This window comes from Psammomys obesus, unplaced genomic scaffold, assembly GCF_907164565.1.
Source record: "Psammomys obesus unplaced genomic scaffold, mPsaObe1.curated_primary_1811, whole genome shotgun sequence".
Lineage (NCBI taxonomy): Eukaryota > Metazoa > Chordata > Mammalia > Rodentia > Muridae > Psammomys > Psammomys obesus.
Genome location: NW_026596234.1, coordinates 1,692,746 through 1,710,663, shown reverse-complemented (window position 1 = coordinate 1,710,663; position 17,918 = coordinate 1,692,746). Strand labels below are relative to the sequence as shown.

The 17,918-nt window shown below is 44.4% G+C and overlaps 1 protein-coding gene across 1 annotated transcript in view; it reads left to right on the top strand.

Annotated features, from left to right (window-relative positions):
- The window catches only part of Osbpl2 (oxysterol binding protein like 2), a 46,147-nt gene that overhangs the window by 19,484 nt on the left and 8,745 nt on the right, over window positions 1-17,918 (top strand). The window contains exons 2-10 of the mRNA XM_055596014.1: window positions 454-587; window positions 965-1,106; window positions 3,968-4,043; window positions 7,919-8,053; window positions 8,621-8,718; window positions 12,394-12,576; window positions 14,109-14,216; window positions 14,903-14,992; window positions 17,270-17,393. Coding sequence (XP_055451989.1) covers window positions 551-587; window positions 965-1,106; window positions 3,968-4,043; window positions 7,919-8,053; window positions 8,621-8,718; window positions 12,394-12,576; window positions 14,109-14,216; window positions 14,903-14,992; window positions 17,270-17,393 — 993 coding nt within the window. The 5' untranslated portion in view covers window positions 454-550. The remainder of the gene's footprint in view (window positions 1-453; window positions 588-964; window positions 1,107-3,967; window positions 4,044-7,918; window positions 8,054-8,620; window positions 8,719-12,393; window positions 12,577-14,108; window positions 14,217-14,902; window positions 14,993-17,269; window positions 17,394-17,918) is intronic.

The following is a 17,918-nucleotide window of genomic DNA, read 5'->3' as shown; positions in this document are numbered from 1 at the left end:
TTTCTTTCTTTCTTTCTTTCTTTCTTTCTTTCTTTCTTTCTTTCTTTTTTTTTTTTTTTTTTTTGAGATAGGGTTTCATGATGTAATTCTGGGTGACTTAGAACTCTCATTGTAGGCCAGGTGGACCTTGAACCAGAAATCCACTGCCTCTGCATGAGGAGTGCTGATCTCCTTATGGAGATCAGTTAGATCAATTTCAGGAATGAGTATTTAGCTGGGCATGGTAACACACACCTTTAAACCTAGCCCTTGAGTTAGAGACAGAAGGATCTCTGAGTTCTAGATCAGTTTGGTCTACATGAGAAGTTCTAGGCCAGGCAGAGGGCTACATAGTGAGATCCTGCCTCAAAAAATCCCCCAAGAAGTCAAAATGAAAAATGAGTTTTTAAAAGCTGTTTCTAGACCATAGGCTTTGTAGAAGCTGAGTTCATTTTAGAATATTTCTTCCCTCAGATCTCCAGTATCCAAACAACCTCTATGTAAATATAGATCAGATATGATCCAGTAGGAAGACCAAACCCCAGAACAGTGACAGCCTGGTCACTGAAGGATGAACGGGGAGGAAGAATTCTTTGATGCCGTCACAGGTAAGCTACTACGAGAGATGGTGTTCAGATGTTCTTCTCCATCCTAACAGATCACAGTGGATCCCACACAGACCCTCTGTGTTTCCAGACACTAAAGTGGACCACCACTTTTACTGAGTTGGGAACAGAGAGAATTCTTCTAAATGTACTACTTGAAAGTGATCAGATGGGGATGTGGCATATGACCGAGCACTCAGGAGGTAGGGACTGGGGGATCACTGTGAGTTTGAGGCCAAACAGGGCTACATAGTTAAGACTCTGTCTCAAAAAACAGTTGAATATCTTTAGGCTTCTCTTTGTGTAGTCAAGAAGCCTCTTGAAGTAGGCTTCTATACCTCCCGAGTCTTGAAGGTGACTATTTTGCTTCTTTCTTGCAGGCTTTGATTCTGATAACTCTACAGGGGAATTTTCAGAGGCAAATAAAATTAGTGGGATGATTGATTTGGATACCAGCAAAAATACTAGGAGTGGGAAAAGTGGAGAGAGACCATCACAAGAAAATGGAATTCAAAAACACAGGTATGCTGTCTTATATACATTGTTTCAGAATTTTCCCAAGTATATCTATGATCAGCCCAATATGTAATATAAGTTATCCCCTTAGGCCTCATGAATTAAGCTGGAGTATCTCTAGTTCCAAGGCATCTTCTCCAGGCAGTCTAGCCTGTGAGACTTGATGCCTGTCCCCTGGAGCATGGGAGACCAGTGGAGGGCAGTGTTTGACCTGTGAATTCCTTTCCGTGACGTTACAGTATTGTCCCAGGCTGGCTCACAGCCTGTGCACATCATGATCCACACACCTCACTTACTGACCCACAGACCCAACTGTTACTCCACTGGTACCAGGTTAATCCTGTCGTCCCTTCTGTGTCTTACTGAGATGCTTGGCTGCTGAGCTAGTGAGAATAGTGAGCATTCTCTTGTCTGTTCTGCATCTCACTGAGAAATGTTGGCTACCAGCTCTGTAGGGACTGACAGGGTTTTTATTAATTGCTACAACAAAACCATGTTCGTTTGTGTATCCAGACTATGATAAGAGTGGTCATCAGGCTGGAGAGATGGCTCAGAGGTTAAGAGCACTGGCTGTTCTTCCAAAGGTCCTGAGTTCAATTCCCAGCAACTACATGGTGGCTCACAACCATCTGGTGCCCTCTTCTGATGTGCAGGCAAAACAGTGTAGACATAATAAATAAATAAATCTTATAAAAAAAAAAAAGAAGAAGTAGTAATCATGGAATTTCTCAGTGTCTGTTAAGAAAAGCTGCTGGAGCACATAGGGATCGTCCATGGGACACAGGCTTCCTTGCATGTATACTGAGGTGGTTCTGGCCTCAGTGGCCCCCTCCAGCTTTATTGCTGATCTTTCACGGGGGCCCACTGGTCTCCAGGGCATGCTCTGCCCAGGGTGCTTACCCTTCTTGTGTCCTACACTCATGTGGTTAGTTGGTGCAGGAACACCTGACACGGCTGTGAGGGTCTGTCTAAAGCAGCTTATGTTCACTCTATACCTTACCATCTCCCTCCTAAGTGTACATCACCTTGTGACCAAACATTAGCAGCCAGCCTGGGACCACTGCCTCATACCCTCATCTGCTGCTTTGGCCTCTAAGTACACCTTGATCTTCAGATTATCTCATGTCCGCTATACATCAAGTGTGCCACCTTCCCCTCATTCTTTCTGCTAAACACAGTGGCACTTAACACACTATTTGTGGCACCTCTGTTCTCTGCCCAAAGCTAATGTAGCATGGATTCATTCTTGTCTTTGTACCCCCATCCCAGGCAGTTCTGAATAGTGCTGTTTGCTTACAGAAGTGTCCCATCTTGGGCATTGATCTGCATAGTGACTGTATTGAAATGAAGACTGACATCTCCCACCCTGGGTACTCAGACCTCTTCTTATCCTCCCCTAGGGCTCTTGGCTAGGCTTGTGCATACCCAAATTCCTCCCATGCTGCAGTGTTAGCCTGGAGCCTTGCCATCCTCCTTCATGTCTTCTTTCTTGTTGTTCCTTCCCATCTTCATGCAAGGGTTGTGTATTAGTTACTTTCCTGTTGCTGTGGTAAACACCACAACCAAAACCAAGTATGTTCATGTGCTTGGGAATAAAAAGGGTTGTTTGGCTCACAGATTGCAGTCTGTCATCAGGGAACCAAGGCACAGACCATGGAGGAATGTCACTTACTCCCATGGCTTGCTCAGTTTGCTTTCTTATGAAACCTAGTACCATCTGCTGAGGAATGGCACTGCCCCCAGTGGGCTTGGCCCTCCCACATCAATCATTAATCAAGAAAATGCCTTCTAGACTTACCTATAGGCAATCTGATAGAGGAATTTTCTCAGTGGAGGTACTTCTTCCCAGATAATCCTAGCTTCTGTCAAGTTGACTAAAACTAACCAGCGCAGTTTGTATCGTTGGGCCTAACCCTGACTTCTTAGAGCGTTCACAGTTACCTTGTGCACAGCAGCCCTGGTATATAGTGCTCAGTAAACATTAGATTTCTTTCCTTTCCCAATGTCTCAGAGCTTATTTTCTCCCTATTGTTTTGACTCATTTACCCACAGGAGCCCTTTGTGAGGTCTTACCAGGCAAGACCCCAGCTATCAACATCTCAGGATCAAAATTCCCAGTCAGGGTTCTCCTCTTCCATTCTAGAGAAGTGTTATTGGGAATTCCACAAGAATAACTGCATTGGCTTCTAAGGGTCTAAGGGTCCAGAGCAGCCATGTATATCTTGAGAGCTTGGTGTATGATATACTCTCTGCACTCCTATGATGGGCCACACTCCCTCCCACAAGCTAGTCAGATCTCTGTTGAGGCTTCTCCCCACCCCATAGAGACAGTGCTTAGTGTAGCCCACAGCTCCTAAAGGGATCTGTATGTAGTCTTTTCCCAGATAGCCACAGCTGGAGTTGAGGCTAAAGTGACTGCTGAACTCTTGTTGGATGGAGGATGGCTTGAGAAGGAATGCACCTTGGGAAGATAGGTCTGTGGCAGACAGATGAATAGCTAGCTGGTTTTGGAGATTTTCTTGACTGGTAGTCTCAGTTTTGTCCACTGTCCTGGGGCATTAGTTATACAAGCAGAGGGACACCTTCTCATTATCAGCCTTGCCCCCAGCTCATGGAAGGAGATCGGGTCAAGATTCCAAGGCTGCCATAACCAGTAGCCATTACTAAGAGAACTTCAAAACAGTGGTGCAGAAACCCTGCCGAGTTTCAGCTGTGACCTAGCTTTTCTTCTAGGCATACCCTTGTTTAGAGACACTGATGTTTAGGTCTCAAACTAAGATGATGATCTTGAGAAGTTCCTGTGAGAAATAGGTTCCTTATATACTCTATTGGATAATAAATGCCTGTTGCTCTCAAATTCTTCACAGGACAGCCCTTCCTGCCCCCATGTTTACCAGAAGCGATTTCAGTATATGGAGTATCCTGAAAAAGTGCATTGGCTTGGTGAGTGCAGATAACTCTGTGAAGCATGGAGTTTAGGCATGAGATTTGCACTGTTGGTCTCTAAGAAAATGTATGCTGTATGTTTATAATGATCACAAAATTAATATAACCAGGCAGGAAAGGAACAGCTGCATAAGGGGAAGGGAAACAACATTACTTAGGAACAGCAGAGTGGCAATTTTACAGTTAAGCGGTTAAGCGTTTTTCCTGGTGCTCTGAGATGTGCTCCTTGCTTATGGCCCGAACACCTTCTACTTGAGATTGGGTGGGGCCCTAGCAACACACTAGGTTCCAGATAGCTTTTGTCAACTGCTGAGCCTTTGTGTCTGGTAGCCATAAACTTTCCATATGGTCTTTGACTGTTAGCAATCAGTGTACCCATATGGTATAGTATGTTCCATGCACAAATCAGCGCTTGGCAACAAGAAGCTGGAGTCAGAGAGTCCAGAAGTGCACATTGCCAAATTTCAGGAGTGTTTACCTGCATTCTTTTAATGCCATTTTTTTTGTTGTTGCTGTTGTTGTTGTTGTTTATGATTGTTTCTGTACTTCCTTCCCAGAGAAAACAATTTCTTCCAACATTTTATTTTAAATAACTTTAGATTGATTGAACGTAGATAGATTGATAAGGGGGTTGGCATCAGGGAAGCTGTAAGAAGCAATAATCAGAGGTTATCTTTTGGACAAGAGCACACAAAAGCTAGGAACTGTTGTCTGTGCTCATTCAGAACTGCATAAGATGTTCATACATGTTACTGGAGATGTTGGCCATACCTTACTTGCTTGATTGTTTATCCTATTGCAAAGTTTTCCTGTGTTTTAATGAGTGATTGTGTGTGGGTCTGTAAGAATCTTGTAGGTTCATCAATGACATTTTTGATGTTTACAAGTTTCTTTTTTGACTTTATTTCAAAGTATGTGTCTAAAGTCAGACTCATTAACTATGTGTTAGTCTGTTTTCTGTTGCCTGTACCATAGTACCTTAGACTGGGTAGACTGTAGAGGAAAGAGGCTCACTTTAGTTTTGTGTCTGCAGGTACAAGGCCAAGGGCATGCATCTGGTGATGACCAGTGCTGGCAGAGTCCTGAGGTAGCATAGGGCATGGCATAAGGAGAGGCAGGGAACAGACATGTACAGTTGGTATTTCTTCCTCCTCGTCCTCTTCTTCTGTTTTTCTGATGTTTGTTTATAGTCTGTTTATAGTATGAGGTATTGAATCCAGAACCTCAGAAACATTCTACCACTGAGCCATTTTACCAGCCCTTGCCCTGTCCTATTATTATAATTAATTACATTTATTTATGTCTACATATCTGCATGTGGAGGTCAGAGGACAGCTTGCAGGAATCAATTCTCTTTTATAGAGTACCTGCTGAATCATCTCACCAGTCCCCTTGCCCTTCTCTTAATTTAGCTACCATAGTCAATCATGGAGGCTCCCTCCACCCAATGACTTAACCTAATCCAAATGGCTTCCCAGAAGATTGGCATCCAACATATATAGGTGGATTAAGTGCCGTCTTATTAATTCTACAGAGTTAATTGCTGAAGCCATGGGATACTCAGACCATATCCAGAACGTGGCAGTGTGTTTTAGGAAGCTCAGCTTTCTGTCCTTGTCCCTCCCCACAAGTAGCTGTCCCCTATCCTCATGGTATCTCACCCCATTTCCTACTAACTATTGGCTTGGTGAGTGCAGATAACTCTGTGAAGCATGGAGTTTAGGCATGAGATTTGCACTGTTGGTCTCTAAGAAAATGTATGCTGTATGTTTATAATGATCACGAAATTAATATAACCAGGCAGGAAAGGAACAGCTGCATAAGAGGAAGGGAAACAACATTACTTAGGAACAGCAGAGTGGCAATTTTACAGTTAAGCGGTTAAGCATTTTTCCTGGTGCTCTGTGATGTGCTCCTTGCTTATGGCCCGAACACCTTCTACATGAGATTGGGTGGGGCCCTAGCAACACACTAGGTTCCAGATACCCTAACTTATGTATAAGTCTTCTCCCCATCCTTTCAGAGAGGCATTAGGCTTTTCTTTATCCCTCAGCTGCCAATGTCTAAGTGATCTTGTAACTAACTACCTCATGTGCCTTTCTTGGTTGTTTTTCAGTTTAGTGGGAATGTGCCCTGTTTTGGACATTAGACCGTTTCTGGCTTTTGGCTGACCAAAGCAGGTTACAGTGGCTAGCCCTGCATGTATGTCTGCTGAGGCTTAGGGATGGGTGCCCAAATATGGGATTGCTGAACCAAAGGAGAAAGGTATTGGCATTTTGTTAGCTGTAGCCAAGTGTACTCTATAGACTATGGATGTTATTGTACCCAGCAGCAGAGGTGGAACCTGTGGACCCCAAGGCTGAGGGTTTAGAGCAGGTGAGCAGTGGGCATGCAAGGCTTGTGAGCCCAGCCAGCCTCTCTGACCTCTTGCACTGTAGGTTATGTGCTCAACTTCCCTTGTTTTACAGGTATGTAATGCTCAGAAGGTACATGAAGCTTTATCTTTTCTTATTTTTCTGGCTGCCATCTCTGCTCCCTCCCTTAACTCTCCTGTACTTGTTCTTGATATGGTGGATATAGTCACAGGTTTCTTGTCCTTCCTGCTAATCTTATATAACTTCCTTATATGGTCTTGGTCCCTTCTATACGTCAGAAGGCTCCTGGCTTATATTTCCTGTCTTAGCATTCTGTCCAGCAACCCCATATTCCCAGATGTCTGAATGTCTCTTAGCATGGCATATAACCTCTGTGAGCCTGACTGACTCTGGCTCTGAGTCTGTGAGTTCAGGCTTTCAGTGGGATCTTCCCAAATCAGCATTGTAAACAAGGCCTTATTCTTTCCCCAGAGTGTTGCTCCCAGGACCTGGCTAGGAGGGCTGTCTTGCTGATAATATGCTGAGCATACTGCCTCCCCCAGGGCACTCTGTCAATCTCTAGTGACTTTGGGGTTTGTGAGAGCAGAGCCGTCATTCTAGCTCCCAATACAGGAAGCCTGCAAATCATCCCAAGATCCAAAGCTTGTAGCTTGTCCTTGTTTCTGGAGCACCTGAGCCTGCACTGTTATAACAGCTCCACTTTCTTTTGGCAGTTCTATCTTCTCTGTTAATGCCTTCCTAGGAGCCCAGCTCAGGAATAGCTCCTGCGGACTTTTGTCCTCTGTGCATGAGCTCTGTGGAGGCAGGAGCTGTAGCCTCACTTCTGTCCCATGGTGCTTGGGGAAAGATTCCTGAGTCACATTTACAGACGCTGAAATAGCTTCCAGGGAAAGCCACATTGTAGAAGGGCATGCCTGCCAACTAAGGTGCTTCTGTGCCATCCTGGAAAACCATGGATGCTAAGGGCAAGTTTGTTTTGTTTGAGACAGGGTTTCTCTGTGTAGTCCTGGCTGTCCTGGAACTCACTCTTGTAGACCAGCTGGCCTTGAATTCAGAGATCTGCCTGCCTCTGCCTCCTGAGGGCTGGAATTAAAGGTGTGTGTTAGTACATCTCCCCTCCCACTCCAGCAAGGGCAAGTTTTAATAATGGGAAGCTTGGGGCTGGTACTACTTATCTGGAGTGGGAGGGGAGATGAAGTGGCTGTCTTGGAGCTCCTGTGATCACTGCATGTGTTGCACGTTGGGAGTGGCTCCCAGGCCTGGAAGATGGAGAGCTGCTATGCTGCCATTCAGGAATACATTCTCTATTGAGTTAGGTGGAAGCTGGGGCTCGCACAGATAGCTTATGCACAGAGGCTTCTAAGACCTTGTCGGTGTGGGAATTTGAAGGTCTGGGAAGTGATCCTTGGCACACTCAGAATAAAGTGGGATACTTGCATTTGGGGCATGCCCGGAAGCCTCAGACACCCAACCAGATATCCTTCTGGCTTCTTCTAGGAGCTATCCAAGATCACAATGCCAATTGCCTTCAATGAGCCACTGAGCTTCTTGCAGCGGATTACGGAGTACATGGAGCATGTGTACCTCATTCACAAAGCCTCAAATCAGTCCCAGCCCCTGGAAAGGATGCAGGTGGGCACTTCCTATGATGTGAAGATAGTCCCCATGCCATAACTGTTTGACTGACTGACCCCATCATTGTAAGGACCCAGGTGTCCTGCTGGTGGGCTATCTAGAAGAATTGTATTCTCTTTAGGTATCTGGCCAGCCTAAGAACTCCCAGCTGTCAGCCTCACAGAGTTGGCTTCTCTCCTGTATCTCCACTGTCTCATGTGTGCATGTGCCTGTGTGGGGGCAATTACCTGTGCGTGCGTGCGTGTGTGTGTGTGCGCGTGTGTGTGCGTGCGTGTGTTTGAGTGCCAATGTATGAGACTGCCGCATGGACATTACTTCAGAGTCTGCGGGGTATGTAGCCTGGGGTGGAGAAAAATATATCATTCCCTCTTTTTGTAACTTTGAGGAAGTAGTAGGTAATAATGGTATGTAGCTAGAATTTCTGTAATCTTAAAAAACATTGTGAGTGAAAAACTGAGAAGTCAGCAGAGTGGACAGTGATGCTGACTGAGTGCCAGAATACCTTGTGGGTTCATTTGCTGTCTTGACTGAAGATGTTCTGATCCATCTTTGGATTGTTTGCAGTCTGTAGCTGCCTTTGCAGTCTCAGCTGTGGCTTCCCAGTGGGAGAGAACTGGCAAACCCTTTAACCCGCTCTTGGGGGAGACATATGAATTGATCAGGTAAGGAGAATTCAATATGAAATTTCTGCAGAGGGCCCTTGGATGACAAAAAAGCTCAATTCTCTATTCAGCATTGATTCCTCAGATTAGGATAGATGCTTAGAGTTAGGAGCTACAGAAGTATTTGGAATGCTGTGGGTAAGAAGGTATTCACATGCATGGAATGTGGTGTTACCAACAGAATAGAACCCTGGTACTATATGAAGGGCTAGCATAGAATCTTAATGCAGTGGGCTTAAGAGTGGAGGCCATGCTACTCAGACTGCTAGTGGTATACTTGCACTACATGGCAAAGACATGGGAGTCACTGGTTTTCAAAAAAAATGGAATCAGAACTAATAAAAGGACTACGCCTTTTTTTTTTCCCCATCACATTGATGAGAGAGAAATAACCCCTAGAGAAGAGAAACTGCCAAACTGCCAAAGTTTATACTATGCCTGTGTTACAGGGTCTCAGGAATGCTTGAACAGGCTCAAGAGTTAGCCTCACTATGCCTAGTCTGTGAATGCTTGCTAAAATCCCTTTGATGAGTTTCTTCTGGATAGTATCATGCCTCTTGGAGCCCTGTAGAATGTGAGGCTTCCAGGGTGGGATGGACAGGGCAGATGGTGGCAGATGCACATGAGCAATGCAAACCCCCTCCATTCTCATCCTTTGACATAGCAGACCTGTGAACCTGGACACTGAATCCTAGTTCATATGGATTGTGGTAAACCTTTATACAGCTGGACTTGGAGATTGTTGCTACTTACTTTGTCAACTCTGGGTCTCCTGTAGTTATATAGAAAACTTTTTTTCCACAATTTATTCATTATATATCCTGATTGAAGCCCCCTCCCTCAACTCCTCCCAGTCCCACCCTCCTTCCTTCTTTCCCCATTCCCTTCCCTTAGTTCATTGAAAGGGAGAGTTCTCCTCCTCTGCCATCTGCCCATAGCTTATCAATTCTCATCAGGACTGCCTGGATCCTCTTCCTCTGTGGCCTGGCAAGACTAGATCACCAGGGGCAGGTAATCAAAGAACAGGCAATTGAGTTCATGACAGAAGCAGCCCCTGCTTCCCTTACTCAGAAACCCACATGGAGACTGAGCTGTCAGTTGGCTATATCTGAGCAGGGAGTCTCTGTGCATCGTCCTTGGTTGGTGCATCAGTCTTTCAGAAAACTTTTACAGATGTTGCATGTCTTATACCCTGGTGTGTTTTTGCCTTAGCCTAACCTCAGACTCTAGGGACTAGTTGCCGAATTTGTAGAGTTCCTAATGGGCCCATTTGTGCTCTTCAGGATCATCCTTAGTCTACCACTCTGGGACCTGTTCTGTGCTGCATGGCTGGTATAGTGTTGTGCTTAAGCCTCCGGAATGCAGAGAACAGCAGTGTAGTTTAGTAAGTAGATCTTCTCTGATGAGGGAAGGAAGTTAGTGGAAGTATTTAGGTATTCTAATTGACTAGCATTATAGTTATTTGCCACAGGCCATGGGGCTGCAGGCAGGAGGGCCAGCACCTGCCATCCTGCTTTGTTATCTTTTCTGTAGAGAGGAGCTCTGCCTTGACAGTCTGCCACTGCCTTGGAAATGAGGGTCATCTGGTAATCTGGGGAATTTATTAACATGGAGCCTGTTGGTGTTTTAGCCATGATAATGTTCTGTATAGAACATGGCAGTGCTGGAAGTAGAAAACAGATGTAATCCACCAAAGACAATTGGTATCAACATCTTAGTAAATTTTCTTGTGTGAGATCTTAATTGGTTACTTTTCCATTGTATCATAATCATTTTCATGGTGGCACATGCTTTTAATCCCAACACTCAGGAGTCAGAGTCAGGCTAATCCATCTGTCACCCATCCTGGTCTACAGAGCAAGTTCCAGGACAACCAGGGCTACACAAAGAAACTCTGTCTCAAAAAAACAAGAACAAGTTATTATTTTATATGTATTGATGTTTGGGCTGCATGTATGTATGTGTACCATATGTGTGCCTGGTACTTGAAGAGGCCAAAGATGATACCAGATTTTCTGAAACTGGGCTTAGGGATGGTTGTGATCTGCCATATGAGTGCTGGGAATTGAACCTGGGTCCTCTGGAAAACAGCCAGTACTCTCAGCCATTGAGCCTCTCTCTCTAGCCCCACAAATATCACTCTTAAAGATGTGGCTTTGTCTGAATTGGTGAAGTGGTTCCTTCCTTTTTCTAGACACTTCTGAGCAGGAGCTGCCATTGCTGGCCACTGTGAGCCCCTTACATACCAAGATTTAGGTTCAAACCTTGTTTAGCTCTTAGAAAATTATTAAAATGTCTTGAAAAACATATAGGAGCTGAGCGATGGTGGCTCACACCTTTAATCCCAGTACTCAGAAGGCAGGCATAGGCAATTCTCTGAGTTCAAGGACAACCTGGTCTACAGAGTGAGTTCCAGGATAGCCAGGGCTACACAGATAAATCTTGTCTCAAAAACAAAAGCTTGGTGAATAATAATTTAAAAAAAAAAAAAAAAGCTGTATGAGTTAGGCATGGTGGCTCATACCTCTAAATTCTAGCACTAGGAGCTTAAGCAGGAAGATTACAGGTTCCAGGCCAGCTTAGGCTACATAGTAGGAATCTGTCTCAACAACAACAACAAAAAAAAGTAGCAGCAGCAGCAATTGTATGGATAAGGAAAGAATAAGAATAGCCTGAATTGCTGAATGTAAGACAGGAAGCCTAACCTGACTTGGAATTTAATTCAGAGGCTGAGCTGAAGTTTCACAGGCTGCCAGGAAAACTCCCTCACACTCAGCTTGACATGTGTTCCTCTCCAGGCCTGCTTGTTGGTGTCTCCACACTGACACTAAGTGGCCCTGCTCCACAGTGCTGTACAGACCAGGCTGTGTACACCATCTTTCATCCTTTCATTTCCCTCTTGAACAGCTAAAAATATACGTGCTTTTCTTAGACAAGTATTCATTTTGTAGATTACATACCTTGGCAGGCAACCTTTTAAAATCTAATTTTTCAACTTTCCTTCCTCAGTAATGATTGGGAATTCTGATTCCAGCTAAGTTAGTAATTATGTGGTTTAGCTTTTATAATTCTTAATGACTACAACTGTAGGTGTATTCATAGTTCCGGAACAATTAAAAACTGACATTTTTATTGAATAAGGGAGTCTGCTAAACTCCAATTTCCTGGCCAGGAATATTTTGGGATCCAAGACATTTCATCATAGAAGTTTTGGGAGCCTGCACAAAGGCTGGACAGAAACACCCCTTCATAGGCTTTTGAGTCAGTGGGGTTTACTGGCATTAGGAGTCCCTGGGAAATTGAAATGAGACTTTGGGAGTGAGGTTGGCCTTCATCTGAGGCCTGCCTGGCTGATGGCTGTAAGTTTCAGGTATCAGTGGGATAAAGCAGCAGGGCAGATGGAGGCTCCCTCAGTAGCATTTGTGTGGTAGTGGGCAGGTGTATTCTAGAGTAATGGTAGATGGCCAGATGTGCCGTCTGAGAGATGTTTGCTAGGTGTTTCTGCTGCCTCTCATAGCGGGAAGCATCTGGGCCCAGAGCCTATATCAGCTGCCAGGGGAGGGCAGAGCTTATCAAGTGGCTGATGGAGGTGGTGGGTGAGCTGGTGGCCCTCTGTTATTGCTGTCATTAATGTGGCTTTTTCTCTTTCCCTTCTATTCTTATTTTTGGACCTAGGGAAGACTTAGGGTTCAGATTTATATCTGAGCAGGTCAGTCACCACCCTCCTATTAGTGCGTTTTATTCAGAAGGTCTCAACCAAGACTTTATGTTCCACGGCTCCATCTACCCAAAGCTGAAGTTCTGGGGCAAGAGTGTCGAGGCAGAGCCCCGGGGGACCATCACACTGGAGCTTCTCAAGTGAGTGACTAGACCGAGTAAGGGCCGGAGTGCTCTGCTCTGACTGGGAGGAAGTTATAGCCTTCATGTCTCACAAGGGTTCTTCCTGGGGAGATCCCAACCTTTTTTGGGGCTTACAGCCTTTCTGCCAGCAGCATTTCTTCTGATCGGCTTCCTAGTGAGGAGAGTTCCTCTGTCCACGAGGTGGATGAGTCACACATCCCTCTCACACACTGATGGGAGCTGCTCCTGTTAGCCCTCAATTATTGCTTTATGACAGCCCTAAACCCAAGTGCTTAGCTTAGCACTTGACTCCCTTTCCAGGACTGTTCAGAATGGGGTACTCCTTCCTTAGGCAGAGGAACCCAAAGCTCGCCAACAGCCACATACACCTGCTTGCTGATGGTCACACAGGCATATGTGTTTGTCACATGACGTTGCTTGTCTGGAGGTAAGGACCACTGGAGAGCCCTCTTAGAGGCTGTCTAGTCCAGCTCCCATTAGAGATACTCAACCAGTATCCAGCATATGCTAGAGCTTGAAACCCACTGCAGTTCCCACAGCCCTGGGTTTCAGTTGCTACATCGGTTCTCTAATATATGAGCCTGCTCTGAGGGAACATCTATGTAGTATTTGATCTGCACTGGATGTTTACCAGGCAGTTTTGAGAACCTAGGGGCAGGCTGGGTGTAGTTGAACACACCTTCAATAACAGTACTTAGGCAGGTGGATCTCTGAGCTTGAGGCCAAGGCTAGTCTACATAGTAAGCTCTAGGACAGTTACACAGTGAAAGACCTTGTTCAAAAATCCAACTAACAACAAGAATGCAGGGGCTGTCCCTGAACATCTTTGCATAAACACAGAGGCAGGCTCCTAAGGGAAGCCCCTGTGGTGAGCACCCTACTGCTGACCTGTGTCATGACAGGCTTTGCTTTGGGAATTGAGATGGGCAGAACTGGAAAGCTGCAAATGTTTTTGAGAAATGTGTTTGGGCTCTGGCTCTGCCTGAGACATTTGAGACATTCTAGGCATTTTTCCTCAGCCATCTGTGTTAATATGCTCTTCCTCTTACTCATGGCTCTTTGATGCAGCCTCCCATAGGCATAGGTCTAGGTGCCACTGCATTTCACCCTGTGAGGTTTTCCCATGGGAAAGGGTCATTTCAAGGGATAAGGAGTGTTGGGTGTTGTTGACAACAGCACCCCTCTCCTACATTCTGCACAGCAAGGCTGGGGCTCAGGATATGATTCTCTAGAGTGCCTTTTCTCTTGGCAGCTTCACAGGAGAGCTGTCTCTCTTTTGTTTTAGTCTTCTTTTATTGCTTATTAACTTGTCTTGACATTTAAGTAGAAAGCTTTGTTGATGCTACAAAGGAAAGGAGAAATTAATTTCATATGCATGCTAACTAAATAGCCTGCACTAGAAAGACTTCAAAGTACTGTTTTGCTCCCAGGCAGTTGTGGTCTGGTTTTGCCTGGTCATGGCTTTCTGGGTCACCCAACTTCTGAGCTTCATTTCTCTGACTTTTTTTTTTTTCTTTTTTTTTCCACAGACATAATGAAGCCTACACCTGGACCAACCCCACCTGCTGTGTACACAATGTCATCCTTGGGCAGCTTTGGATCGAACAATATGGGGTAGTGGAGATCTTAAATCACAGGTGACAGGTCCATCTGTGTATGTGGGATGGTGGTAATTCAGAGCCATAGGTGACAGGCCAGGCTGTACATGGCAAGACAAGCCATGATGAACCAACTAACCTGAAGGGAGCTGCCATTGTCTTGCATTCCTCTCTGGACTTCTAGACCTTCATTTCCATCCCTCAGCTTGAGTTCTTCCTGTAGTGGGGCCCTTAAGGATTGTATCTGGCTAGATTTAGTTCTGTCTAGTGTTGATAGTCAGGAATGCCCTTGTTGATTGATTTTTCATTACCATTGTTAATTTCTTTGGAAATGTAAAGGTACCAAACAAGTGTCAGTGCTAGGTGAAAATGTAGTAACAATGCCCAGACATTATTCAAGAGCTTAGGCTTACAGCTAGAAGCTTATGACTCATTGGTTTTGCTTGTTAACACCTTAGTGATATATAATTTGTAAATAATAAAATTCACCTGTTTTCTAAATGGGCACTGAAGTGATATTTTAGTATGTTCCCCAGTTGTGCAGTCACCCCAAGTCAGTTACAGAGCCTTTCTGTCACTGAGCAAAGGCACCTTGTCATGTTAATCATCACTCATGGCCTCTTTTCCTAGATGGCCAAGTCCCTTTTCTTTTCTCTTGAAGCTTGATTGGTTCTCTAGACATTTCACATCGTAAACTAATGCCTGTTTTGTGTTTGTTCCCACAGAACTGGAGATAAGTGTATACTTCACTTCAAGCCATGTGGGCTGTTTGGGAAGGAACTTCACAGAGTAGAAGGGTACATTCAGGACAAAAAGTAGGTATACTCATTGATGCCTCCTGGGTGTGGGCCTACCATGGCCAGTGTTGTACTAGATGTGGTTCTACAGTGATGTCTGTTCATGCTGGAAATAAAGCATAAAGCCAGCTCTTTTCTTTCCTTTTTATGTTAAAAAAGGCTAAGCTTTGAGTGTGACTTCTGGTGATAGGAGCTCGTTCCCTCTAGAGGAAAAAGATAAGTGAGCCTAAAAAATAAGACATTGGAATTGGAGTGATGGCTCAGAGTTTAAGAGCACGCGCTGCTCTTCCAGAGTCCCTAAGTTCAGTTCTCACCAACCACATGGTGGCTCATAACCTTCTATAATGAGATTTGGTGCCCTCTTCTGGCCTGCAGGTATACATGCAAGCAGAGCATTGTATACATAATAAATAAATAAATCTTTCTTTCTTTCTTTCTTTCTTTCTTTTTTTTTTTTTAAGACTTTTACTTAGGGATAATGTGGCTTTTTCCCTCCATTTGTTTTGTTTTTGAGATTGTCTTGCTATGCAGTGCAGGCTGGCATCAGTCTTATCACCTTGCATCCACCTCCGAAAATGCTTACATCACCTGGGCTGGTTCTAGTGCTGCAGTTTTACAAACAGAACTGAAATTTCCTGACCATGAGTCTCCTCCCTATGGGACCCACTTTACATGTCAGTAAATCACATGGGCATGCATTGTTCATGTGCCTGCAGTATTCCACTCCGTAAGCTAGGGCCTTATGGAGACTTTTGTATAGAAGAGGGCCAGTAGTGTTTTGACACATTTTCCAGATTTTTATGCCTTTGGTAAAATTATGTCTGGATCTCAAAATTTTATTTATCACTAGCTCCCCTTCAGTAATATAATGTCTTTCTGCCTATCTCTAATAAACCAGAAACTCATCTGTTCAAACAACCTGTATATTAATATCAGATTTTAGATGATTTAACGTGTGTTAAAGGATACAGGTCCTATTGTACTCATAGTGGTAACCAAGGCCACCCAGGCAATCTTTAGAGACTGGGCTGCCCATGGTCTGAAACAGTCTGATTTTGAGCCAGTGTGAGAGTCTTGACCTGTTGGTTTTGCATCCTGGATCTAAGCTTGTTCCTCCTTCTCCTCTTCCTCCTCCTTCTCCTCTTCCCCCTTCTTTTCCTTCTCTTCTATTTTTCTTTTTTTGTTTTGTTTTGTGTGTATGATGTATGAGTGTGTACATGTTCTGCATGTGTGTTGTATACATGTTTATGAACATGCATGTGGAAGCCAGAGGTCAGTATTGGGAATTGTCCTCCATCATGCTGTGTTATTTTTTATTTTTGAGAATGGGTGGCGCTGAACCTGGAGATCACTGATTTGGCTTGACTCTGTGGCTGGCTCTGCTCCCCAGCAGTGTTACTACCAGCTCATGTGGCTCTAGGATCTGAGTTTACATCCTTGTGCTTATTCATCCAGTTCTCACTGAACCTTCTCTTCAGCCCCAAGCATACTTTTTTCTTTAGAGTTAAAGAGTTAGTTGCCTAGTACCTGGGCGCAGTGACACACGATGGTAATCCCAGCACTCAGGGAGGCAGACGCAGGCAAAGCTTTGTGAGTCTGAGGCCAGCCTGGTCTACAGAGCTAGTCCAGGACAACCAGGGCTATACAGAGAAACCCCGTCTAGAAAAACAGAAACAAAAATAAAATAACGACAACAAAAGAGTTGGCTACTAAACTGACTTGTTTAAGAAGCTGGGCTGAGTTCTCTGCAAGTGCCTGGCCATGTACATGTGTCCTCTTGTGCTGTTCTGTCAGGGCAGCAGTGCCCAAAGAGAATGTGGCCACCTGTGCTTGTCCCAGATAGAGGAGAAAGGAAAAAGATATCCCATCCTAAATAGGCTCTGTTCCTTTTGGTAGGAGGAAGAGTCTGTGACTGTACTGTGCAGTTCTCTAGAGCTACAATTAGATGAGGAGAACAGATGATAACCAAAGAGAAAGCAACTCCATCATGTGACCTTGGGAGGCATTATGGATAGAGTTGATAGGAAAAGGTCTGAAAGACTCACAGTACATGAAAACCCCCTGTATTTAAAGAATTAACAGGTTGTGGGGTGAGGCTCAGTGGTAGAGTACTTACCCTAGCAAAGGGTCTGCACATACAGCGTTACATTTAAAATATGTTTGTGCTTCCCTCCTGCTCTCTAAGGTCCTGAGGACGGTGAAGACCTGGCAGAAGGGGAGCATCCCCAGGTCAGCACTAAGATGCAGCCCTGTAGGTGATTGCTCTTAACTATATTTTAAACTCCTTTATTGCAGCAGGAAGAAGCTCTTTATAATATATGGCAAGTGGACAGAATGCTTGTGGGGCATAGATCCTGCTTCATATGAGTCCTTTAAGAAGCACGAGAAGAGAGGTGACCATGCCAGGAAGGCCAAGATGGTGAGTGCCCACTTCAGCTAGCCCTGATCAAGGTTGTACCTAAGGTGGATAAGCCCTTCAGAAGCACTGTGCTTTTGTGGCCTCTGCCAGAATGTATATATATATAGTGGATGGAGTATGTCTGTCCAGGCAAAACTGTCTTCTGTCTAGCTTCTGGTATAGGGGCAGAGGTGTTTGACTTTCTTTCAATTATGTTGTAGTTGCTTTTATAAGCTTCCAGCTTATTTTCCAAAGGAATGCGAGCCTTTTCACATAGTTCTTTGTAATAAATCTGTCTTGCTTTGCCTGAGGTAGCTGAGACCTATTTAAGAAGTCAAATGCATTTCATTTCTGTTTTTCCAGCTATGATGTCTCAGTAATATATTCAGCAGTCAGGAAGTACTGGCAAAGACTTTTCTCTAAGAATTTTGGAATGCTGATGACTATGAGTTATTCTTAAGCAAAATTAAAATTAAAAGTAATAGTTCAAAAGAGGTGTCATATTGTCTAGATTTAAAAAAAAAAATCAGGATGTTTTATACCAGA